Source organism: Sphaerodactylus townsendi, linkage group LG02 (genome assembly GCF_021028975.2).
Source record: "Sphaerodactylus townsendi isolate TG3544 linkage group LG02, MPM_Stown_v2.3, whole genome shotgun sequence".
NCBI lineage: Eukaryota > Metazoa > Chordata > Lepidosauria > Squamata > Sphaerodactylidae > Sphaerodactylus > Sphaerodactylus townsendi.
This window is the reverse complement of record NC_059426.1, coordinates 144,320,437-144,348,014: the sequence shown is the minus strand read 5'-3', so window position 1 is coordinate 144,348,014 and position 27,578 is coordinate 144,320,437. Positions and strand designations below refer to the sequence as shown.

At 41.1% G+C, this 27,578-nt stretch overlaps 1 protein-coding gene across 1 annotated transcript; it reads left to right on the top strand.

The window, feature by feature from the left end:
• Nucleotides 1–643: 643 nt before the first annotated feature.
• Nucleotides 644–27,433, top strand: SNW1 (SNW domain containing 1). The gene is made up of 14 exons (XM_048485018.1): nucleotides 644–728; nucleotides 4,377–4,530; nucleotides 7,593–7,754; nucleotides 12,980–13,075; nucleotides 13,156–13,262; nucleotides 13,830–13,934; nucleotides 14,026–14,095; nucleotides 18,979–19,044; nucleotides 21,831–21,947; nucleotides 22,222–22,363; nucleotides 22,821–22,917; nucleotides 24,906–25,023; nucleotides 26,152–26,318; nucleotides 27,092–27,433. Exons 1-14 carry the CDS (start codon nucleotides 715–717, stop codon nucleotides 27,288–27,290), a joined length of 1,614 nt encoding a protein of 537 aa, XP_048340975.1. The 5' UTR covers nucleotides 644–714; the 3' UTR covers nucleotides 27,291–27,433.
• Nucleotides 27,434–27,578: the final 145 nt, after the last annotated feature.

The following is a 27,578-nucleotide window of genomic DNA, read 5'->3' as shown; positions in this document are numbered from 1 at the left end:
CACTCATGTACACATGTGGCACTCCAAGAACTGCAAACAGTTGATAAACTGCTATGGTGGCAGCCGTAGCATGCTCTGAAGAATGGCTATTCCATTTTGTTTAAGAGTTCACAACAATTAAAAAGCTCTTGTCACAATTCCAGGGTGTCTGTGGCAACCAGTGTCATTCCTGGGGTCCCAAAAACATTGTGCTATAAAAACGAGTGCAACAACCCTCAGTGCTGAACCAAGAAGTAGTTTTTTTAAAAAAATAAAACCCACTTTTCTCCTGCACGGAGAAAATATAACCCACTTTTCTTCTTTCCACATTATTTCCCTCTCTCTCCTCCATTGTATCCTTATCACAACCGTCTTGTGGAATAGGTCAAGTCAAACGTGAAACTGGCGAAAGCTAAAATAACCAAATATTTCAGCGCACCGGAGTCTGAAAGAAATCACAGCGTTGCAAAACTGTTGTCTCGTGTTCAGTTTCCTCTCCCACTCCGGGTTGGGCAGGGGCAAAACCGCAACCCTTCCAACACCTTAACTCCTGCACATCCATTCCTGACGATCTGATTGACATTTCTCAGAACTCCACCTACCTAAAAAACGTGAGCGCACGGGAAGCGCAGAGACTACAACTCCCATAACCCCTTGCGCTTGCATACTTGCGCAGTTCCGATTTTCATTCACCGCCGCTGGGCCCTGGGCAGAGCAAGAAGAAAAGCAAGGAAGATGGCGCTGACCAGGTCGGTTTCGGGGCCTGGAACGGGGAACCGCTCGGGAACGGGGCAGGCGGTCGCCTCTTTCGTGGGGGTCACTCTATTTTTTATCCATGCTCTGTAGGGTTATTTGCCGTGGGGGCAGTTGAGCGGCGGTTTTGGTGGCAGGGAAATGGTGCTGGGGAGGCCTCGGTGGATCCGGGCATTTTCCTGAGAAGTCAGTCCGCAAGTTTCGTAGCTTTAATGGACGGCATTTCCGCTTCTTCTTTCTCCTGCCCCGCAGCTGCGGAAGCCTTTGCAGTCGGTTTGGGGACATTTCTAGTGTGGCTTGAGTGAAAGACTGGCAGTGCTGGGAAAATACGACGCGTTTTGACTGACCATTGTCAATGCACTAGACAGGTGTCCAACTCGCGGCCCTCCAGATGTTATGGACTACAGTTCCCATCATCCCCTGCCAGCATGATGATGGGAACTGTGGTCCATAACATCTGGAAGGCCGCGAGTTGGACACCTGTGCCTTAGTGCATTATTATGTCTTAGAGGTGGCTTCAGTTTGTCTATCTACAATCAGGAGATTATGACCCAAACTACGTGGATACTTAGTACACTATACGTTTTGCATAGGGGATACAGTTTGTCGTAAGAAAGAGCTGTTCATACACTTGGTGGTTGCAACATGAAGATCTGATTCTCACAAGCGAATGGACCATCAGAGAGAGACTTTTCATTTCACCTCAAGTGCTTTTTCAAGTAGAGTCTGTCCATGGCTACCTTTGTTGGTTGTGGAAAAAAGAATGTGAACCCATGTGTGCAATCTTTGTGTGATGTGTGCAAGCATGTATGCATGTCATGCACCCAGCATGTCATGCACCCACCCATACTTACGTAGATGTATATATCCTTTGTATCCTGACCTGGATACCCCAGGCTAGCCTAATATGGTCAGGCCATGGGAGGCTAAGCATGGTTAACCTAGCAAGTATTTGGATGGGAGACTCCAAGAAACACCAGGGTTGTGACACACAGGCAGGTAATGGCAAACCATCTCCCAACATCCCTTGCCTTCAAAACCCCATCAGGCATTGCTATAAATCAGATTTTTTTGACAGCAAAAAATCTCTCTCCTCCCTTGTGTGCTCTGATCCGGATAGTCCTGGCTAGCCTTATTTTGTCAGATTATGGAAGCTAAGCAGAGTAGACCCTGGACAGTGTTTGGATGGGAGACAACCGAGGAATTCCAGGGTACACTGAGGCAGGCAATGGCAAATAACCTCTTAATGTTTCTTGCCTTGAAAACCCTATGGGGTCATCATAGGTTGGCTGCGACCTCATGGCAAATATATATACACAAGTGGGAACCTTCAAGGACTTTTGGGAAGCATCTCATTTTCCCCATCCTCTCTGTTTCCCATTTCTGAAAGCCCCCATAGCCTCTCCAGTTTTCCTGCTTCCTTCTCTCCTAGGTTGTCAATGTCCAGGGTAGTCAACGACCTGAAGATATCCTGGCACCACAACAGATCCCCCAGCTGCAGAGGTCAATTTTCTCTTAGGGTTGCCAACTGCAGGTTTGGAAATTCCTGGAGATTTGGGGGTAGAGTCTTGGGAAGGCAGTTTGTGGAAGGAAGTTAATTCAGCAGGTTATAATGCCATAGAATCCTCCTCCAAAGCAGCCATTTTCTCTAGGGGAGCTGATCTCTTGTCATCTGGAGAGCAGGTGCAATTCTGGTTGATCTCTAGTCCGCTGTTGGAGGTTGGCAACCCTAGTTTCCTGGAAGTGGTTGCTTTGGAGGGTGGAGTCTATGGCATTATACTCTCTGAGGTCCCTCCCCAACTCAAACCCCACCCTCCCCAGGCTCTACCCGCTCTCCCCATCTGTAGAATTTTTTTAACCTGGAGTTGGTAACTCTGTCCCCCTTCCACCCAACAGCCAACCTATCTTTATTTTCCCCTCTGTTTCAAGCTCCCCCCAGAAACCTGCATTTTCCAGGGAAACTGGCCAGGGCTGGCTGAGTTGTGCAAGTGGAGTGGTATCAGGTCATGCAGAGGTTGCTGTCAGGACTAGGTTGGTCAACCTCCAGGCGGTACCTGAAGATCTCAACCCTAGATGATGCATATCATAAGAACATAAGAACAAGCCTGCTGGATCAGACCAGAGTCCATCTAGTCCAGTTCTCTGCTACTCGCAGTGGCCCACCAGGTGCCTTTGGGAGCTCACATGCAGGATGTGAAAGCAATGGCCGCCTGCTGCTGCTGCTCCTGAGCACCTGGTCTGCTAAGGCATTTGCAATCTCAGATCAAGGAGGACCAAGATTGGTAGCCAAAGATCGACTTCTCCATAAATCTGTCCAAGCCCTTTTAAAAGCTATCCAGGTTAGTGGCCATCACCACCTCCTGTGGCAGCATATTCCAAACACCAATCACATGCTGCATGAAGAAATGTTTCCTTTTATTAGTCCTAATTCTTCCCCCCAGCATTTTCAATGAATGCCCCCTGGTTCTAGTATTGTGAGAAAGAGAGAAAAATTTCTCTCTGTCAACATTTTCTACCCCATGCATAATTTTACAGACTGCAATCATATTCCCCCTCAGACGTCTCCTCTCCAAACTAAAGTGTCTCAAACGCTGCAGCCTCTCCTCATAAGGAAGGTGGTCCAATCTCTCAATCATCCTCATTGCCCTTCTCTGCACTTTTTCTATCTCTTCGATATTCTTTTTGAGATGTGGCGACCAGAACTGTACACAGTACTCCAAGTGCGGTCGCACCACTGCTTTATATAAGGGCATGACAATCTTTGCAGTTTTATTATCAACTCCTTTCCTAATTATCCCCAGCATAGAGTTTGCCTTTTTCGCAGCTGCCATGCATTGAGTTGACATTCCCATGGAACTATCAACTAAGACGCCCAATTCCCTTTCCTGGTCTGATCCCTGTAGCGTGTATGAGAAGTTTGGATTTTTTGCCCCTATGTGCATCACTTTACATTTTGCTACATTGAACTGCATTTACCATTTCTTAGCCCTCTCACCTAATTTATAAAGGCCCGCTTAGAGCTCTTTGCAATCCTTTGTGGTTCTCACCACCCTACATAATTTGGTATCATCCACAAACTTGGCCACCACGCTACCCACCCCTACTTCCAGGTCATTTATGAATAGGTTAAAGAGCACTGGCCCCAAAATGGATCCTTGGAGGACACCACTCCCTACGTCTCTCCATTGTGAGAACTTCCCATTTACATTATATCTTGTCTCTATGGAGAAAATGACTGCTTTGAAGGGTGGTCTCTGTGGCATTATATCCAGCTGAGGCCTTCCCCCTTCCCAAACCCTGCCTTCCATTTTATCATTTTGTGTCTTTTAAACCACCACCCCGCCCCCCCGTATTTTTAAAAAAGATTTCAGGTTTTTCTGAAAACCTGGAACCCTTTTCAGATTTGTTGGAAGGTCTGTGTTGTCCATTGAATCCTCAGCTGTAGTGTAGAAATGTGAGTTCCTCGAAGGCAGTCCACGTCCTCGAAGGCAGACAAATTCCAAGATATTATGAAGATTGGTATCTTCTCATGGCAGGATAGCAGTTGCTTTGTGAAGTCCCGAGTGGGATTATTGCATACTGCGTTTTCTAATGTTGCGTAGAATAGGATACAAATGTTAAGTTTTTCTTGTGTATGTCTTTAGTTTTCTGCCAGCACCAACCCAGCTATCTCAGGACCAGTTAGAATTGGAAGAAAGGGCAAGATCCCAAAGAGTGAGACAGACTGCACTGGTATCATCACGAAGGGAGCCTCCCCCTTACGGTTATCGGAAAGGATGGATACCACGAATGCTGGAGGTAAACAGAATTGTGCACGCACTAGTCTTGAATAATGAGTTTATTTTGAAATCTGCAACTTTCTTTTTGGACATGTATCCTCTGCTTATTCTAGTAACAACAGTCTGCAGTCTGTTGTATTGCAGTGAATTAGCAGAGTAAATAATTTAGCAGAGATGCAAGTATGTTTGTAGACTTTACTGGATAGCAAAATCAAGTTACACGAATTATAGGAACAGCAAACTCTATCCATGCCAATGCTCAGTCTGGGTTTATGTACAGTCTGTCTGTGTTTGCCTCGTTTCTTTTGCTGGAAGAAGAAAGGAGAGAGATCTTTCCAGAAGCACATGTGATTCTAGGCATGTGACTCTTGCTTGACTGAATAAAACAGTTAACTCTTGCTTAACTGAATATTGCAGGCACTTGTAAAATCCTAACACAATCACTCCATCCAATCTAAATATTGTAAGTATATTGGTGGCATTATCTAAAACAACTGTAGCAATGGGACTAGAAAAACATCTGTTGAAAGTTCACATTTATCCCCTTATTTGTGGACTCCCTGCAGCCATCTGATTGGCCGTTGTGGGAAATAAGATGCTGGACTGGATCTACTCTTGGACTGATCCAGCAGGGTGGTCTTCCACTAAACAAATACATTTTGTAGGAATGGCTTGATGTGCACAAAAGCATTAAACTTTTTAAACTGAATTAACTAGTACTTGTAGCACTTAGCTCTATCTTAGAGATAAGTATGCTAGTTATTCAATTGGAACATAGTTTGGGGAGGGGAAAAATGGGTTTAGATGTAGCAGTTATTGCAGAGATCAATGGAGTCCAGTGGAAAGAGCAGGCTTGGCCAGTTCATAACCCATCAATTCAGTTTAGGCCACAACCATCTATGGCAAAACACCAGAGACTAGTGTAGATCTTCTGCTTTGGGACTACAAAACCAAGGGATTTTTAAGCATCTGGAAGGTTAATGTAAATGGTTGGTTGACTATGTTTAATTTGGTAGTTCACATTTTGCAGGCCCTGAATCTCTGTTGGACTTTGTTCTAGGAGACAGTGCAATCCTGACAGAATTACACCCTTCTAAATCCTTTGAAATCATTGATTTAGACAGATTGAACTAAGGATTATTCTGATAAAATCATGCCACATCTGTACTGTGAAATTTACATACCTTTTGAGCAGAAATCTGCAAACTGTTAGAAACTTTGCACACTAAATTGCAGTATAAATGATCAGTATAAGTATTATAGATTTAGTTGAACCATTGTAGGAAGTCTACAGAACATGCGATTGTTTCAGAAAAGAATTCAGTGTGCAAATGAGTTTGGGTATCATGTAACTGCTATCTACGTAGAAAACCTGCACAGCCAAATTTTTGCCTTTGTTGTTTTTTTAAAAAAAACTGTCAACAGTTACCATTTTAAAATGTTTGTATTTTGTATCACCCTTTGTTATCTTAATTACAGTCATTGTTTTTGAATTATAGAATCCTATATTTTATGTTCTAAACAGCCAGAGGCTTCGGAGGCCATTGGTATTTTCTTAAGTTTTTAGAAATGTAGTAGAATGGGAAGTAATTAATTTGTCGGCTTTATCAAAGTAGTAGTGCTTATGAAAAAAATATACAGGAATCGTGCATATTGAAATTGGTAAATGGGTTATAAATAATAATTTCTGTAATCCCTGTAAATTGATTGGATCCAGAGGTATACATGGTTGCTATAGCTTGCTTATCAGACCTTTTCAGCTTTCCCTTTCTGGGGTAGCTCCCTGCAACACCATCACTCCAAAATATGCCCCAGAGGTTGAACATACACTAGAAAAGCACCCCGTCTGGTTTAAGACTTGCATCAGACAACATAGTCATATGCTTTTCATGAGTGCATGGAAGTGTTATATACATGCTTCGCTGGATCTTTGCCAGTGTGTAGAAATCTTATTGTAGCACAATAAATTCCATATGGTCTGTTCTCAGTCTCTTCCTGTGGATAATTCAATTATCAACATTTTTAGGAAAAAATAAAATGTAGGCATTGTTTGGAACACTGATGATTTTTGGATATACCTTAAGTTATTTAAGTTATTTATTTTAAGGCACTTGTGGTTCACTCTTTTAAAGCGAATACTGGCGTACGCTTTCCGCATGGCGAACGGCGGTGGTCGCATGCATTGCGCCACGCCGCATCTTTCGAAGATGCTGGGACCGGGTCCGCATGGACGGTTCTGAAGAAGGGTGGCAGTCGCTGCTGCGCTAGAGCCGGCGCCTGTTCCATTCAGCCTGGCTCGCCGCCGGTAAAGCCTGGATTATGCTGGCCTGCCTGGAAGCAGGCGCCAAGAAAATAGAAGGGGAATCCCCAGGCTCGCGATGTACCGGAGGCCCGGGAGAAGGTGAGTACCGGTGGGAGGGCGTATCGCCGTCGTTTGCCATGTCGGCGTTTCAAAAAGAGCTGAAGCGCCTGGGGAACGCCAGCTTCAGGTCGCTATGCTGAGAAGGCGCTGTTGCCAGCAGCCAGGTATGCCCGGAGACGTTTTACCGCTCCAGGTCAGCTTTCAGCGAATGCCTTCAGCGGCAGAAACGGCCCAGGTTGTTTTCATGACATGAAATACTGGTTACAGTCTCATTTACTGCAGTGGCTGTTGGAGTAGTCTTTTGCTAAATATCTTTTAAACACGAACCCTGGAATTTCTACATAAACAATATTGTAACTGCTTGAACATGTTGAATAGCTTCGTATAAAATATTTACCCCCTGTAAATATGGATAATAAATATGGTTAATGGATTTATTTAGCCTATTTATCACCTGCCTTTCTGACTGAGATTCAAGGCAGATTTTTTTTCTCTTTCTGTGCTCTGTCATTACATAGTGTAGGACATCTAGTGAACAATGTAGTATGACCAGGAATAAAAAAAATTGAATGACAACATAAGCAACAGTAATAATCCAGAGTAATACATCCATTGAACAATTGGAATCAGAATATAAATTGGAATGGAAGAACTAATGAATTCTGTCTTCTGGGATCTCTTGTCCATAACCCTAATCACCTCTACTTTTTTTTGTATAGGATTTTGGAGATGGAGGTGCTTTCCCAGAAATCCATGTTGCCCAGTATCCCCTGGATATGGGCCGAAAAAAGAAAATGTCCAACGCGTTAGCTGTTCAAGTGGATGCAGAAGGAAAAATAAAATACGATGCTATAGCTCGGCAGGGACAGTCAAAAGACAAGGTAATATAATGCTCAGGTGTTTACAGCTAAAGCAAGCATTTAAATGAACTAGTTCTTTCTAAACTGGAAAATTGTCACAGATGCTGGAAGAGTCGCCCTGAAGTCTAATAATAGAGGAATACAAAATGAACTCTCTAAGAAATAATATAGTTATGCATTCTTAGCGTCTTCACATTAAAGAAGAGCAGGATGAGGGGTAGAATCTTGAGGTAGCTGCTTCATGTTGCAGAGGTGAGTGATCACTTCCAGTCAGTTTTACCACCATAGACGTCTCCGGTCTCTTTCTGCTTCATCTGGTTTTGTTATATATTCCCAGAATGATTACTTTGTATTCGTGCAGGTAATTACTGCCTACCTTTCTGTAGTGGTTGCCTGAATATTCTGTCTGCCATTGATGCTGTTTCCTTAGGTCAAGGGAGGCAGGTATCAGTATCAATACTTGGCCAGTAACAGGGATAGCTCCTCGGCTGCCACTCTCCAGGAAGCTAATTTCAGCAGTAGTGGAGACTACTTTGCACCAATTTTATGGGCCCCCAAACGGAAGAAGAATGGGTGCCCCTAAAATTGTGCCTCCTGACACAAACTTAACCAAGCATGAGGGCTCTTGTAAAGAGAGGCACCCAGCAGGTATGCTGAAAATTTAATGCCTCTAGCTTGAAAAACAGCCCCCTCAAAGAGAGTCCCACAAAGATTCTCATTGACTAATTCCATGAAGCTGGGGGGAGAGGAACTGTTAAAACACCTGAAAATATTTGACTTTTTTGGATTTCGGCTTTATTTAAATGGTGCCATTTTTTGGTTTTGCATATTTGTATGCACACCCTTCCTGGAAACCATGTTATCCTGTCACCATGTTAATCTGTACACAAGCTGTCTTTGTTTTGCTTTAGATTTATGTTTGTCTTCGGCCCCAGTGGCTCCCAACCCAGTTTATAGTGAAACCAAACTGGAACAATCCGTAATTAACTCAATTCAAGTGTAAAAAAAAAATCTAAAAGCGAGTAAGAATAACCCTTGCCAAATAGCAGCAAAACGATCAGAACAAGCAAAACAGTCTCAAATAATGTATTGTCGAAGGCTTTCAGATCCTCTGAAGATGCCAGCCACAGATGCAGGCGAAACGTCAGGAGAGAATGCTGCTAGAACACGGCCATACAGCCCGGAAACCACACAGCACCCCAGTCTCAAATAAATTGCTGAAGGCTCTCTGAAAAAATAACTTTTCATTCCCTTCTGAACAGAAAAAGATTGTGCCTGCCAAATCTCTAATGCGAGGGCGTTTCTAAGAGCAGGAGTAACTGCAAAAAAAGCCGTGCTCTTTGTTGAAGACAGCTTAGCTGGAGCAAAATGTGGTATCTACATTAATTAATATACCTTGGTGGCATTGCTCATAAAGGTCTAGCAGCCTTCTAAAACACTAAGAAAAGAGAATAGCATGTCCAGCCAGATATGAAAGCAGGTCATCCAGCACTCCCTCTTTTTTAGCTTCTCCCCTTAAAGAATATTAGCCTTGGGAGAATAGAAAAAGTAAAGAGTACAGTGCATAGATCCTCTATAGTACTGTGTAGCTTGAACCACAGATACTTACCTGGGACACTTGCTACTCACCCCAACTGAGTGGCAGCTCTCAAGGCAGCTTCAAATGTATATTTAACAGTGGAGTGGGGAATTCTGATCTAGGGTGTGTTGTGAGTATGAAATTGTGAATGAGTGAGAAGCTGAAATGGATCCAGATTAGTTATTCTGACATAAAGGTTTGAGTGTGGCATATAAGGCGGAGAGAGATTATCAACCCGGGTTGCAAAGGCATTCTGCACAGAGAGATGAGACATCTTCCTGGTCCAGTGGTGGTAATTGTTCTCCTCTTGCAGCCTTGGGACCTGGAGCACAACCTCCAGTAATAGAGGGAATTACTGAAAGAGCCATACAAGCTTTTGTCTGCACTGTGCTTAAACTTACTTGGTTGTTTTGAGGCAATTGTTACTCTCTGCAGGTGACTGGGCAAGTGGCTAATTGCAAGTCCGTTATTACCAGGAAGGCTACCATATTGAAACTTGTTCACTGCAGCTTCTCCAATAAATACTGAATAATGAATCCTCACTCTCTGTTGCTCAGAGTTTGCTCATTTTAATTTTGAGAACTCATTTTCTCCTCTAACTGCTTGGAATGTTTTGAACTCCAGGCGAACTTGGTTCTTCAAGCTTTGAAATTCTGGGGGGGATTTTATTGTTAATTACCTGACAGAACATTGCTCTTCAGATGTCCTTCACTTGTCTTTGTGAGATCTGGAATTGCTAGTGCTCATTTAAAGGACTGTTAATTTTGGAATACCTGGATGAGAATTGGAATATGATTCTTGTGGTAAATTATTATTGGGCTACCGGCCTGTTGCTTTATAGTTATGCAGATACCGTCAGAATGAAGGGCTACCTCTTAGAGCAAAACCTGCTGGGCCAGATTTTAATCTTTGAATAATGTTTCTACATCAGTTGTTTTGCTGTATTTTAATTCTTGAAAACTGCTTTGTGAATTGATACCTATTGAAGATCATTATAACAATCCTTTAAATATCCGAGTTCTAACTCAGTAGTTCCTAACACACTACACATCTGTACCGCTTCACCATCAATAATGCAGAGCAGTAAAAAAAAAACAGCCAGTGGAAAAAAACAGCCAGTGGAAAAAAACAGCCAAAAAACTTTATGTGGTTGCTGAATCGAGGCTTTGGTATTTAATGAAGTTGAAGAGGAAAGCATTAAAATTATGTTCTTAAAATTTCACCTCTTTAACCGTTTTGGTAAAAAAACTTAGTCACAAACACAGTAACTGTAAGCCGGTTACAAGTAATTCCTTCATAGTGAAACAGATTGAAACAAAAGGGGTTAATTTCTTATCTCTGTTTTAGAAATTAATAAAAGGTAACCTTGACTGAGATCTCACCAAATGGTTCCTGTTGTGCTTTCCTCTGATGTGGTCCTCTGCCACAAGCACTATTTCTGTTTGTGCATAAGATCAGTGCTTGTCAAAGACCCCTGATAGGAACTGTTGGCAGCAAAGTACCTCAGCAGAGGAAAACCTCTGCAGCCTCCAAAGAGAAATATGTGGGGAACAATAAGTGTGTTAATGAATTTTTAATTAAGTCAGGCTTTAGAAATTGACCCAGTGAGATGCAAATGTTGTCAGGTTAAATAAAAGTTATTTTTGTTTGATCAAGGACCTTCTCTCTACTTGCACTCTTGCTTGATATTCCCTTGATATTCCCAATTCCCTTGATATTCCAAATTGTTATCTTGGCTGTTTCTAAGTTTCTCACCGATTTTATATTGGTATGGTATGAACAGTATAATTATTCATAATTATTTTCCTTCAATCTCTGTAGGAAGATGCTGCTTAATAGATTCCAAGCTAAGGTTCAGTAATATAGCCTGCCTTGTCAATTTTTTTTTCACCTTCAGAGGATACCAGTAGTGACCGCATCTTAACTTGAGCTGGTATTTCTACAGATGGCTGTTCGCATTTGTTCCAGGAACAAAGTTTCAAATTTTGACTGTCTTACAGTGCAATCTGAAGGGGGGGAGGGGGTATGTATGAAACCATTGAGAAAGAAGCATGACCACTACACCACAACAAATACTTCTTACATCACCGTTAGGGGCATTTTCACTGTTGCAGAGGAGCCATGCAGCTGCACCACACCTCGGCACCATAACAGCCCTCCTCCAGTACATGCTGGCACTGAAGGGCGTGTTCCCTAGGGGTTAAGCTGGCTTTAATCAGCTTCCTGAGCCCTTTCAGGCAGGGAACACCCCCATTTGCCAGCACCCACTTACACCAGCAAAATCATTGGGCCAGCCCATCATGCTGCATAAGCCACTTATGCGGGAAAAGGACTGTGTTGTTTTTCAGTTGCTGGCTGTGGCACAGCAAGCCTCTTGGGAGTTTTTTTTCTAAATTGAAATTGCCATCACATGCTGCAGAGGATCCAGAATCTGAAGTAGATGACCAGGTTCGAGTTGTATTTGTCCACAGTGTTGAGAAGCTGTAATTACCTAATGCTGTCAATTGTCTTATATGGTAACTTGAAAGAATTTGGAAGGAATAAAGAGAAATTAAGGCCATCATTCATTTTGAAAGAGAAAATATTTCATAAAGAGGTTTTTTAAATTTATTAAAAAGATGCTGGAAGAAAATATTCCCTCAACCTCTCTCAGAATCCAGCATTGCCTGCATTCAGGCATTATCACAGAATCACAAAGTTGGAAGAGACCCCAAGGGCCATCAAGTCCTGATGACAGACTCCACCCTGCGATAGACACTAGCACAACTTCTTTGTTGTGTTCACTCTCATAGAATGCCATTGAAAGTTTGCTGGTTCAGACAGTTTTTCCTAAAACTTCAGCTTTCGTTACCATGCATGTGTCCGGGTAACCTGGTTTCCTTCCCATGATTTAATCCTAGTTTAGAGTCCCAATGTGAGTGGAAGAAACAAATGCTAATGTGCCCAGGCACCAGTGCTCAGATATTGTAGAAAATCAGTGTCTGGTGGAAAAGTTTCTCAAAGAAAAGAAGTCTTGGTTGGTGTGAGGGTAGGAAGTGAGCATGTGAGTCCAGCAAACATGCAGCATTCATGCCTATCATGAACAAACAGGCATCTCAGTGTGGCCTTAACCAGCTTTTTTATTTTTCTTAACCTCTAAGGTTAATATATTTGTAGCTGATTTTAATATCTCATTCAGTTCTGTATCCCCTGAAACTTGAAACTGTATTACTTATGTGCAGGTTTGACAGTCTCTTTGAAAGACTATACTGAGATATGTGAATCTGCTAAATGTAGGTATTTGGAATTTCTGGTCAGTCCAAACAGCATCAGTGGCTGGGTTAGCTTCAGCACTGGATGCTCTTCGTCATTTTCTCTAGTAAAAGAAAACAGATTCTTACATTCCAAACAGAATGAAAAAATCCCTGGGAATTGGTCCTCTGAAAGGAAATTCTAATTCTTTGAACATTTTTTCCCTAGTCCTTTGCATGGCACTTAGAATTTTAAATATCTTATTCACTTAGAATTTTAAATATCTTATTCAGCTTTGTCTCATCTACACTTACTTTTTGACACTTATAGAAACAGTTCCCTGTTAGAAAACTGGTTTGTTTTGTTTTTAAATAGCCCAGTGGGGCATTTGAGTGTTTGATTTATAATATAAGCCCTTCACAATTCTGTATTTCAGGTCATTTACAGCAAATACACAGACCTTGTTCCAAAGGAAGTTATGAACGTCGATGACCCTGAGTTGCAAAGACCTGATGAGGAAGCTGTCAAAGAGGTATTGTGCTGGTGATGCACATAACTTTTTGAGCCACTTGTGTCTTGTTCAAGAGTTTAATGTAATATTTCTGATTGCAGCTCACAGAAAAGACTCGGTCAGCCTTAGAAAAATCTGTCTCCCAGAAAATTGCAGCAGCCATGCCTGTCCGAGCAGCTGATAAACTAGCTCCAGCTCAGTACATCCGGTATGGGATTCTTTTGGGATTGGTCAAAGCATTTTGTGTACACATTTTAATGCAAGATTTTTTGTGATTCTAAAAAACAATGATTGTCTGAGGGCATGAGCAGCTACACCATTGTTAATCAGTTATTGTTGTTTAATGAAATGTGATGATATTCCTGTCACAGAGAATATGATGTACTTGGCTAGGTGAATAAAACTCACTAGCTATGTGCGTTTTCTTCTTGACTTTTTTCCTGGTTATAAATTTTCCCACCACAATTATATGGTGGTTCTTTCTGATTCATAAATAGTAAATAGCATAATGTCTTTAAATTACCTTCCAAGTTATAGGTCTGAAATGTAGGGCATCCAGCTGGAAAATCTTTTACTGATTCTGTTCAGCTTCTGTCTGAAACATAGTCACAGTGTACATAGTTAAAACAATCCCCCTTCAATGACTTTAATTTCTATATCCTCTGAGTTGTATGTTTGGCACTCTGACGTTTCCTAGTAGGCCAAATAGATGAAAGAGATTCCTAAGGTGTAAATTTCTGTACTGAAAGCTAGATCTTGTGGTTGCTTTTTTCAGATACACACCATCACAACAGGGTGTGGCATTCAACTCTGGTGCAAAACAGAGAGTTATTAGAATGGTGGAAATGCAGAAGGATCCCATGGAACCACCAAGATTCAAGTGAGTATCTAAAGTCTTAAGTGCTTGCACCATAGAGGCTTTGAGAAACAGGAATTTTAAGCATTGATTACATTATATTTTCATGCCCTAGGATTAACAAGAAAATCCCTCGTGGACCACCATCTCCTCCAGCTCCTGTAATGCACTCTCCCAGCAGAAAGGTAGAGGCTTTTCAACTGGCCCTTTTTTGTTTTGTTTGGGGTTTCTTAGACTGATAACTACTTCACAAAGATTGTGTGATAACTCTGGGTGGATTGTTTCAAGATACATTGTGTTGATGGCCATTGGTAATCTGTCTTCCCCTGTCTCCTGGAAATCATAAGTATCACAGCTTCAGACAAGATTTAGAAAGGGTAGACTTGAACCCCTAGTAACACATTTCTTTTGTAGAAGTTTTGGTTGATCCTGTTTTGTGCTCAAGATGTAGCTGATAGGGGACTTCCGGTCTAGGATTTGGACTAACTGCTTCTCTTCTGTGAGAGCGACCCACCAAAGGGTTTTCAGGTCCGGAAGCTACCTCAGACCTGATTTGTCACCTTCAGATTAAGGAAAGGATTCAAGATTACCCCCATTTCTCTGGGAAGAATTTCCTTGGGAGGGAGAGGAGGTAGAGTCATTTTCCCCTGCCCTACAGTCTGTGCCTTGGGAGATGAACTGCCATAATTGCTAAACTCTACTGCTGAATCTTGAAGAAGATTAAAGCTATTCCAACTGAAATTTCTTCTACCTGGAATGACAGTCTAAGGTGGGGGGGGGGGGGGCGAGTAGCTATGATGTGCAACTGCTGGCTGTTTTGTGAGAAAACTTCAGCTGGAAGATCCATGTTTTAACTGTGAGTTTATAGTTAGAGACCTTTAATGTGTGAAGTAAAAGGAAGCCAGAAATAAGTACTGGAAGATAGAAAATATTGTTGAATTATTGTTAGAGTAACATCTGTGAGAAGATAAAAGAGAGATAAAGCTTGCTTTTGAACTTAAGAGATTTGGAAGATCTGATTGATTGTTGCTGCATAATATTTACATACGCAAGCAGAAAAGGGAAACCAGCCAGACTAATAGCGGATCAGAGAAGAAGGAGGGGCTGTGAAACTGTAGGCTGCTGAGTGATGAAATCTGAGCTACTTCCAGGAAAGGAGGGATTGAGTGAACGGGAAAATAGTTCTTGATCTTGTGACATAAATCCTGTGGGACATCAAGGAAATACAGAGCAGAGAGATGAAAGAATTTGAAAACTTATTTGTGTTAGAGTCTCTGTGGAAAGCAGCTGATAGCATCAGAAACACAGACCAGAAGGGTAAGATAAATAGAGAATTGAGTGCTTTGAGACTGTGATTCTGTGTGCTTTGGACCGGGGTTAAGAAGACTTCATAACTGTAATTTAAAGATTCAGAATATGGCTGCTAAACAGGATTTGGTAAGACCTAAAGATCCCAAACAGTGTTCTGTTACATCAGGTGCTCAAAAAGAGATAACACAGTTTCCTGGAAAACCTAGTGTTGCAGATACTTAATAAACTTCAAACCACATTAGAAGATCTGAGTAAAAAAACAGGCAAATTCAGCAATATTACAAGAAGTGGATAAGAAAACAAATAAAATTGAAGCTACTAATGCTGTAATTAAAAGGTTAGAGGAGGAGCTAAAGGGGGTGAAGAATTCTCAAGGAAGAAAATGAGAAATTGCAAATTCTCAAGGAAGAAAATGAGAAATTGCAAGACCAGCTTGCTATGTTGGAGTATAGATAGATTCCTTGTGTTTTAGAGCAATCCCTGAGTGTAAGGGTCAAGATATTAAACATCTACTAATAACAAAATTAGCCCAGGAGGAGAAAAAGAGATTAGGAGTAAAAAGAGATAATAGAGGGAGAAGTAGACAAGGCTGTATACATTCCTTATATGCTAAGAAGAAACTACCAAGAGATTGACTTGTCCAGTTCAATTCTAGATCTATCAGAGACCAGGTTCTACAGGCCCAGTATGCAAATCATTTGAAGATTGAGGTTATGCCAATCATAATATTAAAGGAGATACAGATTCTTGAAGAAAAGGAGAGATTACAGAATTCTGACATACTGCTTGAAAAAACATTTTTTGTCTTGGAATGACAATATATTGGAATGACTGACTTGGAATGATAATGATTTTACCTCATTAGTAAAAAGAAGAAAGATTTTGTCAATTAAAAAAAAACATAAATTGCAAATAGTATGCCTACAAGAGACACATATTATAAAACAAGACAGGAAGTATCTGATCAATAAATTTTTGTGCCAATAATTTATTGCTGCTAATATTCAAAAAGAGAGATGAGTATTTTTTTTACATAAAAAACAATTTGAGCCAAATTTGTTATACAGAGATGACATGGGTAGGTTGTTGGCTGGGGAGATTACAATTGCAGGACTTAAAACAATTTTAATAGGCATGTGTGCCCCAAATGAAAAAAAATCACACATTTTATAAAGAGGTTGAGAAAAGATCACTAGAATTTCCTTTTGAAAACATATTAATGGGAGATTTTAATGGAGTGATTTTGACATAGCTGGACAGAAAATCTGAAAATGTTACCAGACGTGCCAAAAGTGGAGACTGAATAAGGCGCTGCATTTATGTTAGCACGCCTCAACAGCTTCCCATCAGTGGTTACTTCTGGGAGATACGTCCAAATTCCCAAGCAACAGAGACTATGCCATTGCGGATGTGGATCTCCTGAAACTGTATCTCATATCCTCCTGGAATGTCATCTTCATAGTAACCTGCGCATGATTTTAATCCACCCTTTGTTGCTTCCAAGACTTAATCACTCTAAATTCCAGACCACTCGCTTTTTGTTAAGTGATTGTAGTCCATCGATTACCCTGGCAGTGGTTAAGTTCTTGGAAAACATTTTAAATACCAGTATTTAAATGTTCTGAATTGTAAGTGTATTTGCAGTTTTGTATGCTATTAAAGGTTGAACTGAATAAGGCGCTACTGAAAAAAGTAGAGATTGTCAAAAAAGGAAAACAGAAACTACAGGATATTTTCCCCCAGCTAAATCTAAATAAAGGGACAGATTTAAATATAGGGTGGAATGCCAATAAAGCATTTATGAGGGGATTTCTAATACAACAAAATATGTTAAACAGACCTGATAGCAGAAAAAGAATCCAAATTAGGAAATTGTGCATGGTATTAAGATTTTACAACCAATGTCAATGCTGACAATAAAAGAAATGGAATCCAACTTGAACTTTGCCTAACAACAGATCTTTGAATAGATTACAAAAAAACAAGGAAAATGTTAGCAGCAAAACTAAGACAGTCAAAAGAGAACAGATATATTTCTAAAATACAGTGGAGAGGAAACATTCATAGTTGTTTGGAAGTGGATTTTGCTATTCCACAAAGCTGCAAAGTGCATTAAAAGTACATTATTCTGCACGTGCGGAAGGGGCCATTGTGTCAGATGAGAAAATTATTAGGAATGCTTTTTTAAAATACTGTCTGAAACTATTTGAAAGCAACACATCAAGGGAGAATGACATTGAAGAGTATTTAAGTACTCTTTGGCCCCTTCCGCACACGCAAAATAATGCATTTTCAAACCACTTTCACAACTGTTTGCAAGTGGATTCTGCTATTCCGCACAGCTTCAAAGAGCACTGAAAGCAGTTTGAAAGTGCATTATTCTGCACGTGCGGAATGAGCCTTTGCCACAGTTGTCTCAAGTGCAAAAAGATACAACAAATAGCCCAATTTCAGCAATAGAACTAGCAAAGTTGAACAAAGTGTTTGCAGATATATTAATGAAACCACGCTTGGCAACAATGAATGGGATTTTGCATAAGGGGAAATTACCATATACACAGAGAGAGGCTAATATAACTTTGACTCCAAAAGAAGATCAAGATCCAACAGAAGTTAAGAACTGTAGACCAATTTCACTTCTGCATAATAACTACAAGTTGTTCGCAGCAATTTTGGCAAGAAGATTAAAAGGTGTTTTAAGAACATGTATGTGTGAAGATCAGAGTGGTTTCCTACCAAAAAGGCAACTGCATGGCAATGTTGGAGCAATTTTAGATGTGGTGGAATATTATAAGAAACACAGTGACAAACAAGCAGCCTTAATTTTTTTGGATGCAGAGAAGGCTTTTGACAGTATTTCTTGGCAGTTTATGTTAAAAGCATTAGGAAAAAATAGGTTTGGGAAATAACTTTTTGAATGGCATAAAGGTAATATATACTAAACAGTATGCTAAAATAATGGTGAATGGTGAATTTTCTGAAAAATGTGAGATACAAAAGGGAACTAGACAGGGATGTCTGCTTGTCACCATTGCTTTTCATATTTAAAAGAAATATAAGAAATAAACAGTCATATAAATTGAGAGCTTTTGTGGATTATGTGTTTATATTGAAAGAGCCAATTCAAAATGGGGAAAGGCTGTTAAACAAAATAAAAGAATTTGGAGATTTGGCAAGGTTTGAATTAAATAAAACTTAAATGCCAACTCTCAAATATTTGATTTTTTTTTTGCCATCAGTAAACCAGATACCCGAGTTAATCTCATTTGTGTTTCTTGGTCCATATTTTTAGTCAGCATTTGTTTCTGTTAAAGGCTTTGGGGAGTGTGGTGCAATTTAAAGACACACAGAATGTCCTTGAGGCTCCTGCTTTCTGAAGGAGCTTGCAGGAATGCCTTTGTGGTTTAATTGAATGTGGGGTGGGGGGGTTTCCCAACTGAGGATCAGGAGTTTGCCTGAAAAAAATTCTGATTCCTCACCTGGAAGTTTCTGAAAAGAGCATGATACCCAGGGTTTACAGATTCATCACTTGTATCCAGAACTGCTCCAGATAATTTCTTTCCTAGTTTTAGCTTCACGAGAGATACAGTTTGAATGCACGTGACAGTTGCCGCAAGAGCAGTTTTGCTTGTGTGTTTCATTGTTGCTCGTTATAGCTGACCTTTCAAAATAACCCTCCCACTGTGTTTCAGAACGTGGTGGAAAATCCCCCTCTGCAATTGGTAAAAATCTAAATCTTTTATCTTTCCTTCTTCAGATGACCGTGAAGGAGCAGCAAGAATGGAAGATTCCTCCTTGTATTTCAAACTGGAAAAATGCAAAGGTAATTAACTTGTCAAAATGTCCTCTCAAACGCAGCATCCTGCTGGGAGATTCCTCAAAAATGTAATTTGAATAAGTTACTTTAAAATCTCTAGAGCTGAGTAAACCAGATACTGTCAGAAACAAGACTGCAATAACATGGCTTAACTGTTCTCTTCTCTACCTATGACAGCTGCCAGTCTGACAGAGAAAGAATATGCCAAACGGTAGATTGCTGCTTTTCAGGGATCAAATGTGTTTGCTATATTTCCATAGCAGCGCATGAAACCTATTTGATTGTGTGCTCCTGAACCTTAAGCAAAAGAAACTACTGCATCACTATCAATACTGGCTTAGATCAGCGTGAACTGGATTTGTATTCACTTAGCCATGAAATGTGTACAATAACCTTGGGTTAGACACATGCTGGGGTGGATCTGGTAGCAAACAGGTGCAAGGACATCTGTCCAGAGTACAACTTGTGCTATTCCTGTCTCCTGTAGTAACCCTAAAACTGCTAGAATCCTTATTCCTGAGAGGAGGTCCCACAGGAGCAGGATTTTAGGGACTGTTTTAGGCTGCCATGGGAGGGGGAAATCATCCTCCCACTGCATCTGCCTCACTGTCAATGAGAAGAGCAACAGTCCTAAATGCCGAGAGGATAATGTGGAAGAGAGAAAAAGATGCAAGGTGCTTGGGGTTTTTAATTGTCCCTTTTGTTTCTTACATATTGTATTTCTGGTTTTACTTGTTTTAATGATACGGTTGCAGGGGGCATTAATGTGATTTTACTATGTATGTTTTAATGTGGTGGTCCTCGTAATAACAGAAAGGCAGAATACAAATTTGATAAAATAAACAATAAAGGAAAGAAGTAAATAAATAAAATTAGATCAATAGCTCATCTTGGTCAACACCCAGTTAATTACTGGTTGATTGAAAAAGTACTTTTTGTCTTTGCTGAATGTACTGCCCATCAGCTTCTTTGTTGTTTAGTTCCTTTGTATTGGGGAGAGGCGGAAAAAGTTCTGTATCCACTTTCTCCACTCCATCCATAATTTTATAAACTTCTGTCGTTTGTAGTTGTATTTTCTCTGAACTGAAAGGCCATAGACTCCTTAGCCTTCCTTTGTAGGAAAGGTGCTCCAGTCCCTAATTCATTTTAATTGCCCTTCCTTTTGTATTTCCCAGTCAAACTTACCTTGCAAAACTGTGAGGATTAAATGGAGTAACCCCACAAACCATCCTTATCTGACGGCTTTCTGAACTGGAATCTGTTGTGAGTTTTCCAGGCTGTGTGGTCATGATCTAGTGGTTTTAGCTCCTCATATTTCACCTGCATCTGAAGATGCCAGCCACAGCTGCAGGCGAAACCTTTGGAGCTAAAGCCACTGACCATGGCCACACAGCCTGGAAAACCCACATCCTTGATCCCTTTGGAAGAAAACAGGATACTAATGTGACATACAATATAAAACTTTGGTTCTTGACTGTGCCTTGTTATAGTTAACGTCTGCGTACCTCACCCCATTTGTACAGATAACCCCCTTCCTGTCTGAGTTCATCATCTGTGGGGTATGATGTTGTATGTGAGTCTTTAGCTGCCACCATCACCTTGATAACTTTTCCTTCTTTTGTGTCTCATGCAATGGCCCTTTGTTGTCTTAAACTGAGGCCCTTTCCACACAGCGGAAAGGGCGCCTCTCCACCGGCAGAAATTATGCCGGGGAGGGGGGCATTCACACGGGAGCGTGCGAGCGGCCCCTTCTGCATCCGCCCCCCATTCACCTTGTCCTCCAGCGTTGCTCTGGAGGCCGTCAGGGACCAGCCCACGCTGCCCTCCGACCCCTGGAGATCGGAGGGCATCATGGGCAGGCCCCTGATGGCCTCCAGAGCATGCTGGAGGATGAGGTGAGTGGAGGGGACGGGGAGAGCATCATCTTCCCAGCGGTGCAGTTCGCACCGTGCCGATGGGAAGACGGCGTTTTAGAATAGGAGCGGCTTCATGCCGCTCCTGGGTGGCCAGGACAGCACTGCTGCGATCCAGCAGCGCCTCCTGTGCGAACAGCTGCCCAGGGATTGTGTTTTTGCGGTCCCTGGCCCACTGTAAATGGCCCGTGCGGAAAGGGCCTGAGATAGAACAAAGCATTTGGGTGGTTCAGTGCTTGTATGGGAAGAAAGGCAATGACAAACATCTGTGACTGTCTTGGTCATACTCTTTTTTTATTGCTTCAGTTGTGGGTTTCACCAAGAAGTTACCACTTTTAAAACACATTGAACACACTGGCTCAAGTGCAGATATTTTATGAAAGGAATCAACAAAATCTTATTCAAGTACGGATTTCAAAGAAATATGGTCACTCGTTTGAAACCTAAAACATAGGTTATTCCCATTTATATCAACTGTTATTGGGATTGCAGCTTTACTGAGACAATTCAGGCGTGAATGTCCAATTTGTGTAGTTGCTGAGATTCTCTGGAAATATGGAACAAGCATCGTGGGGGGTGGGCGGCGGCGGTTGATGATAATGTCCTATACGATCAAGAAATGTTAGATAGCTTGAAACTGAGGGATGTTATCATTGTCATTATCTCTTTAAAGTAGGGACTTTGTTTATATTGCAAATTATCATAGCCATGACTACGAAGGTTTTATTTTTAAGAAGTAGTCAGAACCAAAAAGGCATTAAGTGCACCTTTATAAGAGCAGGTTCACTGGAGCATGGTAGGGATAAGTGAGGATTTGGGGGAGTTTTCCATGTCCCTTTCTGATGACTAAGGAGGGTCTTATATTTTTTTTCACTCCAGGGCTACACTATTCCATTAGACAAACGTCTGGCTGCGGATGGAAGAGGACTGCAGACTGTTCACATTAATGAAAACTTTGCCAAGTTGGCTGAAGCTCTCTACATTGCTGACAGGAAGGTCAGGTTTTATTCTTCAGTCTGTGACTTTCTGGATAATTTGTTTCCTTATAAAAATAAGAGCATCAGCCCTATAACCTTTAGTCAATGACTTGTGAATAGAAAACTCTGTGATAATAAGGCAGCATGGAGTCTGCACCAAAAAACTTCTGGCTGCTTGAGGACTCTGAGTTGTGTGCATGGTTTATTTTATTTTACATTCATCTTTTAGTGGGAGTCTCCACAACTACTTCTGCTGGTCCTTACCATCTTGCTTTGTTCTGAATCTTGTGCAGGCTCGGGAAGCTGTAGAGATGAGAGCCCAAGTGGAAAGGAAGATGGCCCAGAAAGAAAAAGAGAAACATGAAGAGAAACTCCGTGAAATGGCCCAGAAAGCCAGGGAGCGAAGAGCTGGAATCAAAACCCATGTGGAGAAAGGTAACAACCCTTCTCTCTCTCTCTCTTCATAAAGATTCTAGAGATTTTTTAAAATATAGATTTTGGAAGTTTAATGTTCTTTTGGAAGCACCACCAGTGTCTGCAGTTAATGAGGACTGCTTTATTTTCTCTTTGTGTCTCTCAAAAATCTGAAGTTTTTGCATGCAGGGTGCTCCTCATTCAAAGTGTGTGCATGTGTGTGTTTGGAAGTAAGTTACACAGTTCAATGATGCTTATTCCCTGGGTTGTCTAGGATTGTAGCCCTAAACAACTTTTTATGGCATGCTAGTGAAATTCCTACTCTGTATAAAGCTACTAGGCCAGGAAAGGCCACTGGATTGTATTAGTGTTTTGTCTTCTGAAGACTGAGTCCAGTCCTGCCTGATATTGATTGCTAAATAACCCATTTGGTAGTGTTAGCCCTGCATAATTTTGAGTCTTAAATGTATCTGCACAGAGGATGGAGAAGCTAGAGAACGTGACGAAATCAGACATGACAGGCGAAAAGATAGACAACATGATCGGAATCTTTCTAGAGCAGCCCCTGACAAGAGGTAAGTTGGGGGAAAGAAACTTTTCAACTGCAAGTTCCATCCAGACAAGAGAAGTTGAGGGTATTCTGAAGTAACGTACATTCAGAGTTAATACAACAAATAAAAAGACAATTACTGGCTTTGAGAACTACATTAGTATGCCCCCAAAATATAACACATCATCTCCTTCATCATCCTTCGGAAGAAAAGTATTTAGGCAAGGTGGCAAGGCTCTGTAAAACATAACCTCTTCCAGTTCCCCCTACTCATATAATTTCTCATATGAAGGCATGGGATCATTTTGAAGGATTGATTTAGGGTGAACCCCTTTTCCACACTATAGCTGAAGGGTACAGTGGCTTCCCAAAATCATTGCTTTGCCTAGATAGCATGATTGTACCCTTGAACGTTGACTGGATGGTATATGGGATTCTTGCAAGCAATATAATGCATATTTCTGTATGCAAATGCATTATGTCTCTGTGGAGGACTGTCACTTGAACACAACTACTGTTCCTTGTTACTCCCTCCTTTGTTACATTCAGATTTCATTTTAAAGTAAGTTGTTTAAATTAGAAAAAAATTAAACTTAAAATCTAGATTAAATAAAAATATTTTTTAAAATCTAACTGTTTCTTTAAATAAATCTGACTATGGAGGGATATATGTAGGTCATCTATTGTTTTCTAATTCATAGTATCTAAATTCTTACTTGACTACCAGCTGTATTTGTTTGATATATTGTAACTTTGTGGGTAAACTGCTCTGAGCCCAGCCTTTTGCTGGGAAGAGCAGGGTAGCAAATTTAATTAAATAAACAATCGTTGGTGCCTATCCTGTTGCTTAGATGCCATAGACATAAAAGGTTTCAGTATTTTCTTTTTAGTAATTTCATATATTTTATCATATGTTGGTTCTTCAGAGAAATGCCTGCAGACTTGCAAATTTAAAAATAAGATCTTTGCTGCTTCTCTAAAATGCATCAAAAATACATGACTACAACCTCATAAGAACATAAGAACAAGCCAGCTGGATCAGACCAAAGTCCATCTAGTCCAGCTGTCTGCTACTCGCAGTGGCCCACCTGGTGCCTTTGGGAGCTCACATGTAGGATGTGAACGCAATGGCCTTCTGTGGCTGTTGCTCCCAAGCAACTGGTCTGTTAAGGCATTTGCAATCTCAGATCAAGGAGGATCAAGATTGGTAGCCATAAATCGACTTCTCCTCCATAAATCTGTCCAAGCCCCTTTTAAAGCTATCCAGGTTAGTGGCCATACCCACCTCCTGTGGCAGAATATTCCAAACACCAATCACACGTTGCGTGAAGAAGTGTTTCCTTTTATTCGTTCTAATTCTTCCCCCCAGCATTTTCAATGTATGCCCCCTGGTTCTAGTATTGTGAGAAAGAGAGAAAAATTTCTGTCAACATTTTCTACCCCATGCATAATTTTATAGACTTCAATCATATCCCCCCTCAGCCGCCTCCTCTCCAAACTAAAGAGTCCCAAACGCTGCAGCCTCTCCTCATAGGGAAGGTGCTCCAGTCCCTCAATCATCCCCTTGTTGCCCTTCCTCATGCACTTTTTCTATCTCCTCAATATCCTTTTTGAGATGCGGCGACCAGAACTGGACACAGTACTCCAAGTGCAGTCGCACCACTGCTTTATATATGGGCATGACAATCTTTGCAGTTTTATTATCAATTCCTTTTCTAATGATCCCCAGCATAAAGTTTGCCTTTTTTACAGCTGCCATGCATTGAGTTGACATTCCCATGGAACTATCAACTAAGACGCCTAAATCCCTTTCCTGGTCTGTGACTGATAGCACTGACCCCTGTAGCGTGTATGTGAAGTTTGGATTTTTTGCCAAATTACTAACCTCAAATTACTAATGGTGGCATCTTTATTCTGAATATGTATGGTCAGGCTAACAGCGTGAGCAATTTTTTCTCACAAAAGTTTTAATATTTAGTATCATAATACTCTGTCTGAAATCTTTCACTGTAGATCGAAATTGCAACGGAATGAAAACAGAGATATTAGTGAAGTCATTGCATTGGGTGTCCCTAATCCTCGGGCATCCAATGAGGCACAATATGATCAGAGGCTCTTCAACCAGAGTAAGGTAAGTAACTCCTGCACTTATCTTGTGGAGCTACTGTGAAGCAGATTTCAGTAATTGCTAATTCTGAGCATAAATAAAGAAGTCTTGAACACCCACATTTTCTTCTCTAATTCCCCCAAGCAGTTCATTATTTAAACCTAAGTAACTGTGTGGTGGTTCTGACCATAGGACTCTGCCCGTAACTGCCAACAGCTCTTAGAACTGCATGTTTGCAGAATTAGATGGAAAGTGAGAAGAGACTTGTGAGGAGTTCCACCAGTATGGGATGCAAGCTATCTGTTTATCATCAAAAGTAATTAGAGAATAGAGAAATTGGGCTCCAACGATGTTCCTACAGTCTAATTTCATTCTTCTTCACCCACCTCAAATCTGGTCAGTAGATCCAGGAAACAGTCCACGAAAATCTGGGGAGGATCCAACACTGTCTTCTAATGTGTATTATCAAAATAATACTGTCTGGGATATCTGGCAGGCAGATTTTAAATATAAAGCCTGTAGAAATGCAGCTTGTAAAATCAAAAGAGAGGCTTTGGCTCAGTGGAAGAGCCTCTCCTTTACATGCAGAACGTCCCAGGTTCAATCCCTGGCATTTTCAGTTAAAAGTACTCGGCAGTAGTGAATGTGAAAGACCTTGGGGAGCTGCTGCCAGTCAGAGTAGACACTACTAACCTTCATGGACCGGTGGTCTGATTCAGTGTCAGGCAGCTTCTTGTGCATTCAAAGTAACGTTTTGTACAACCCTCATTAGTAGTAAGTTTGGGCAGAAAGAGGAGGGTCATTTCAGCTTTCCAGTACTGTTCTACAAGTTAGGCTGTCTTGGCTCACCCTGTATTGATCTTTGCTAATTCTTTACACTCATATATGGAAAGCTGACCAACACCAGCATAATATATACAGAGAATATTGGTGGCATAATATGCAGCATAGGGGAGTCATTTTGTTTCCACACCCGGCAGCATGTTTTTGGGAATGGTGAGTGAAAGCTTGAGGATGGTGATACTCGAGAGTGATATGATAGACGCTTTATGCATAACAGGGAACTGTTCAGAATCTGGTTAAAAATCCATGAATAAGTGGTCATGGTACATTTTCAGTACAGTATTGCTGACCACTTTGTTGTTTTTCCAGGGCATGGACAGTGGCTTTGCTGGAGGAGAAGATGAGATTTACAATGTCTACGATCAGCCTTGGAGAAGTGGTAAAGACATGGCTCAGAACATCTACAGACCCAGTAAAAATGTGGATAAGGACATGTATGGTGATGATTTGGAGGCACGAATAAAATCTACTAACAGGTACCCATGCTCATGTGAACTTTCAACGGTCATAAATAACCTGGAGTTAGGGGTGAGGTGGCTAGGTTTGCAGATGACACCAAATTACTTAAGGTGGTTAAGAACAAAAGAGATTGTGAAGAGCTCAAAAAGATTGTCTTCTAACTAAGAGAATAGGCATTAAAATGGCAAAGAGGAACCATGTTGGCCATAATTAGAACAAGAATAGAAAATAAAACGGCTATCGTATTACCCTCATACAAATCTATGGTAAGACCACACTTGGAATACTGTGAACATTCTTATCAGTATACCTGGGGAAAAAATATTGTAGAGTTTGAAAAGATGCAAAAAAATTCAGCCAAAACTGTCACGGGGATTAGAGTAGCTGTCCTATGAGGATTGGTTACTGGGGCTGTTTAGCCTATTTTTAAAGAAAAGGCAAGGAATGGAAGGCATAGAAGTTTATGAATGCCATGGAAAGAGAGGACAGGGAGAAAAGTTTCTCTTTCTCCTATAAAACTAGGACCCAGGATCATCCCAATTCAGGACAGACAAAAGGAAGTATTTCTTCGCATAGTATACAGTTAATTTTATGGAGCTTGCTCCCACAGGATGTGGTCATGGCTGCCAAGTTAGAAGGCTTTAAAGCGGGAGTGGACAAATTCACAGAGGACTGGACTATTATTAATGGCTACTATTAATGATAGATGTCTATTCCCTTCAATACCAAAGGAGTCTGGTTGGCAACTGTGTGAACAGAATGCTGGACAAGATTTTTCATGTTGTTACAGGTTTGTTCCTGATAAGGAATTTTCTGGCTCAGACCGCAGACAGAGAGGGAGAGAAGGACCAGTTCAGTTTGAAGAGGATCCTTTTGGTCTGGACAAATTCTTGGAGGAAGCCAAACAGCATGGGGGTTCAAAAAGGCCCTCTGACAGTAGCCGTCCTAAAGAACATGAGCACGAAAGCAAGAAGAGAAGGAAAGAGTAAGGGCTTATCCTTCTGGATAAAGAGACTGGATTCAAAATTGAAGGGGGAATTGTTTTTACCAATTGACAGCCCTATATTGTGGATCCAGAGACCGTAAATCTTCTAGTGACACCTTAAACAAAGAAGAAAATGAAAAACTGGACCACTGTTACACAGTCTGACTTTAGTTATGCCATACCCCTTTGTCTTCACCTAAGTGAAGCTCTATGTCCGTGGTGGCGAACCTTTGGCACCCCAGATGTTATGGACTACAATTCCCATCAGCCCAATTGGCCATGCTGCCAGGGG

Bases quoted from the DNA above. Each gene is read 5' to 3' on its own strand.
- SNW1 (XM_048485018.1), top strand. The intron at 14,096-18,978 runs GTAGAGGCTTTT...TTCCTTCTTCAG, and splicing joins TGCACTCTCCCAGCAGAAAG to ATGACCGTGAAGGAGCAGCA. The intron at 26,319-27,091 runs GTACCCATGCTC...ATGTTGTTACAG, and splicing joins CGAATAAAATCTACTAACAG to GTTTGTTCCTGATAAGGAAT.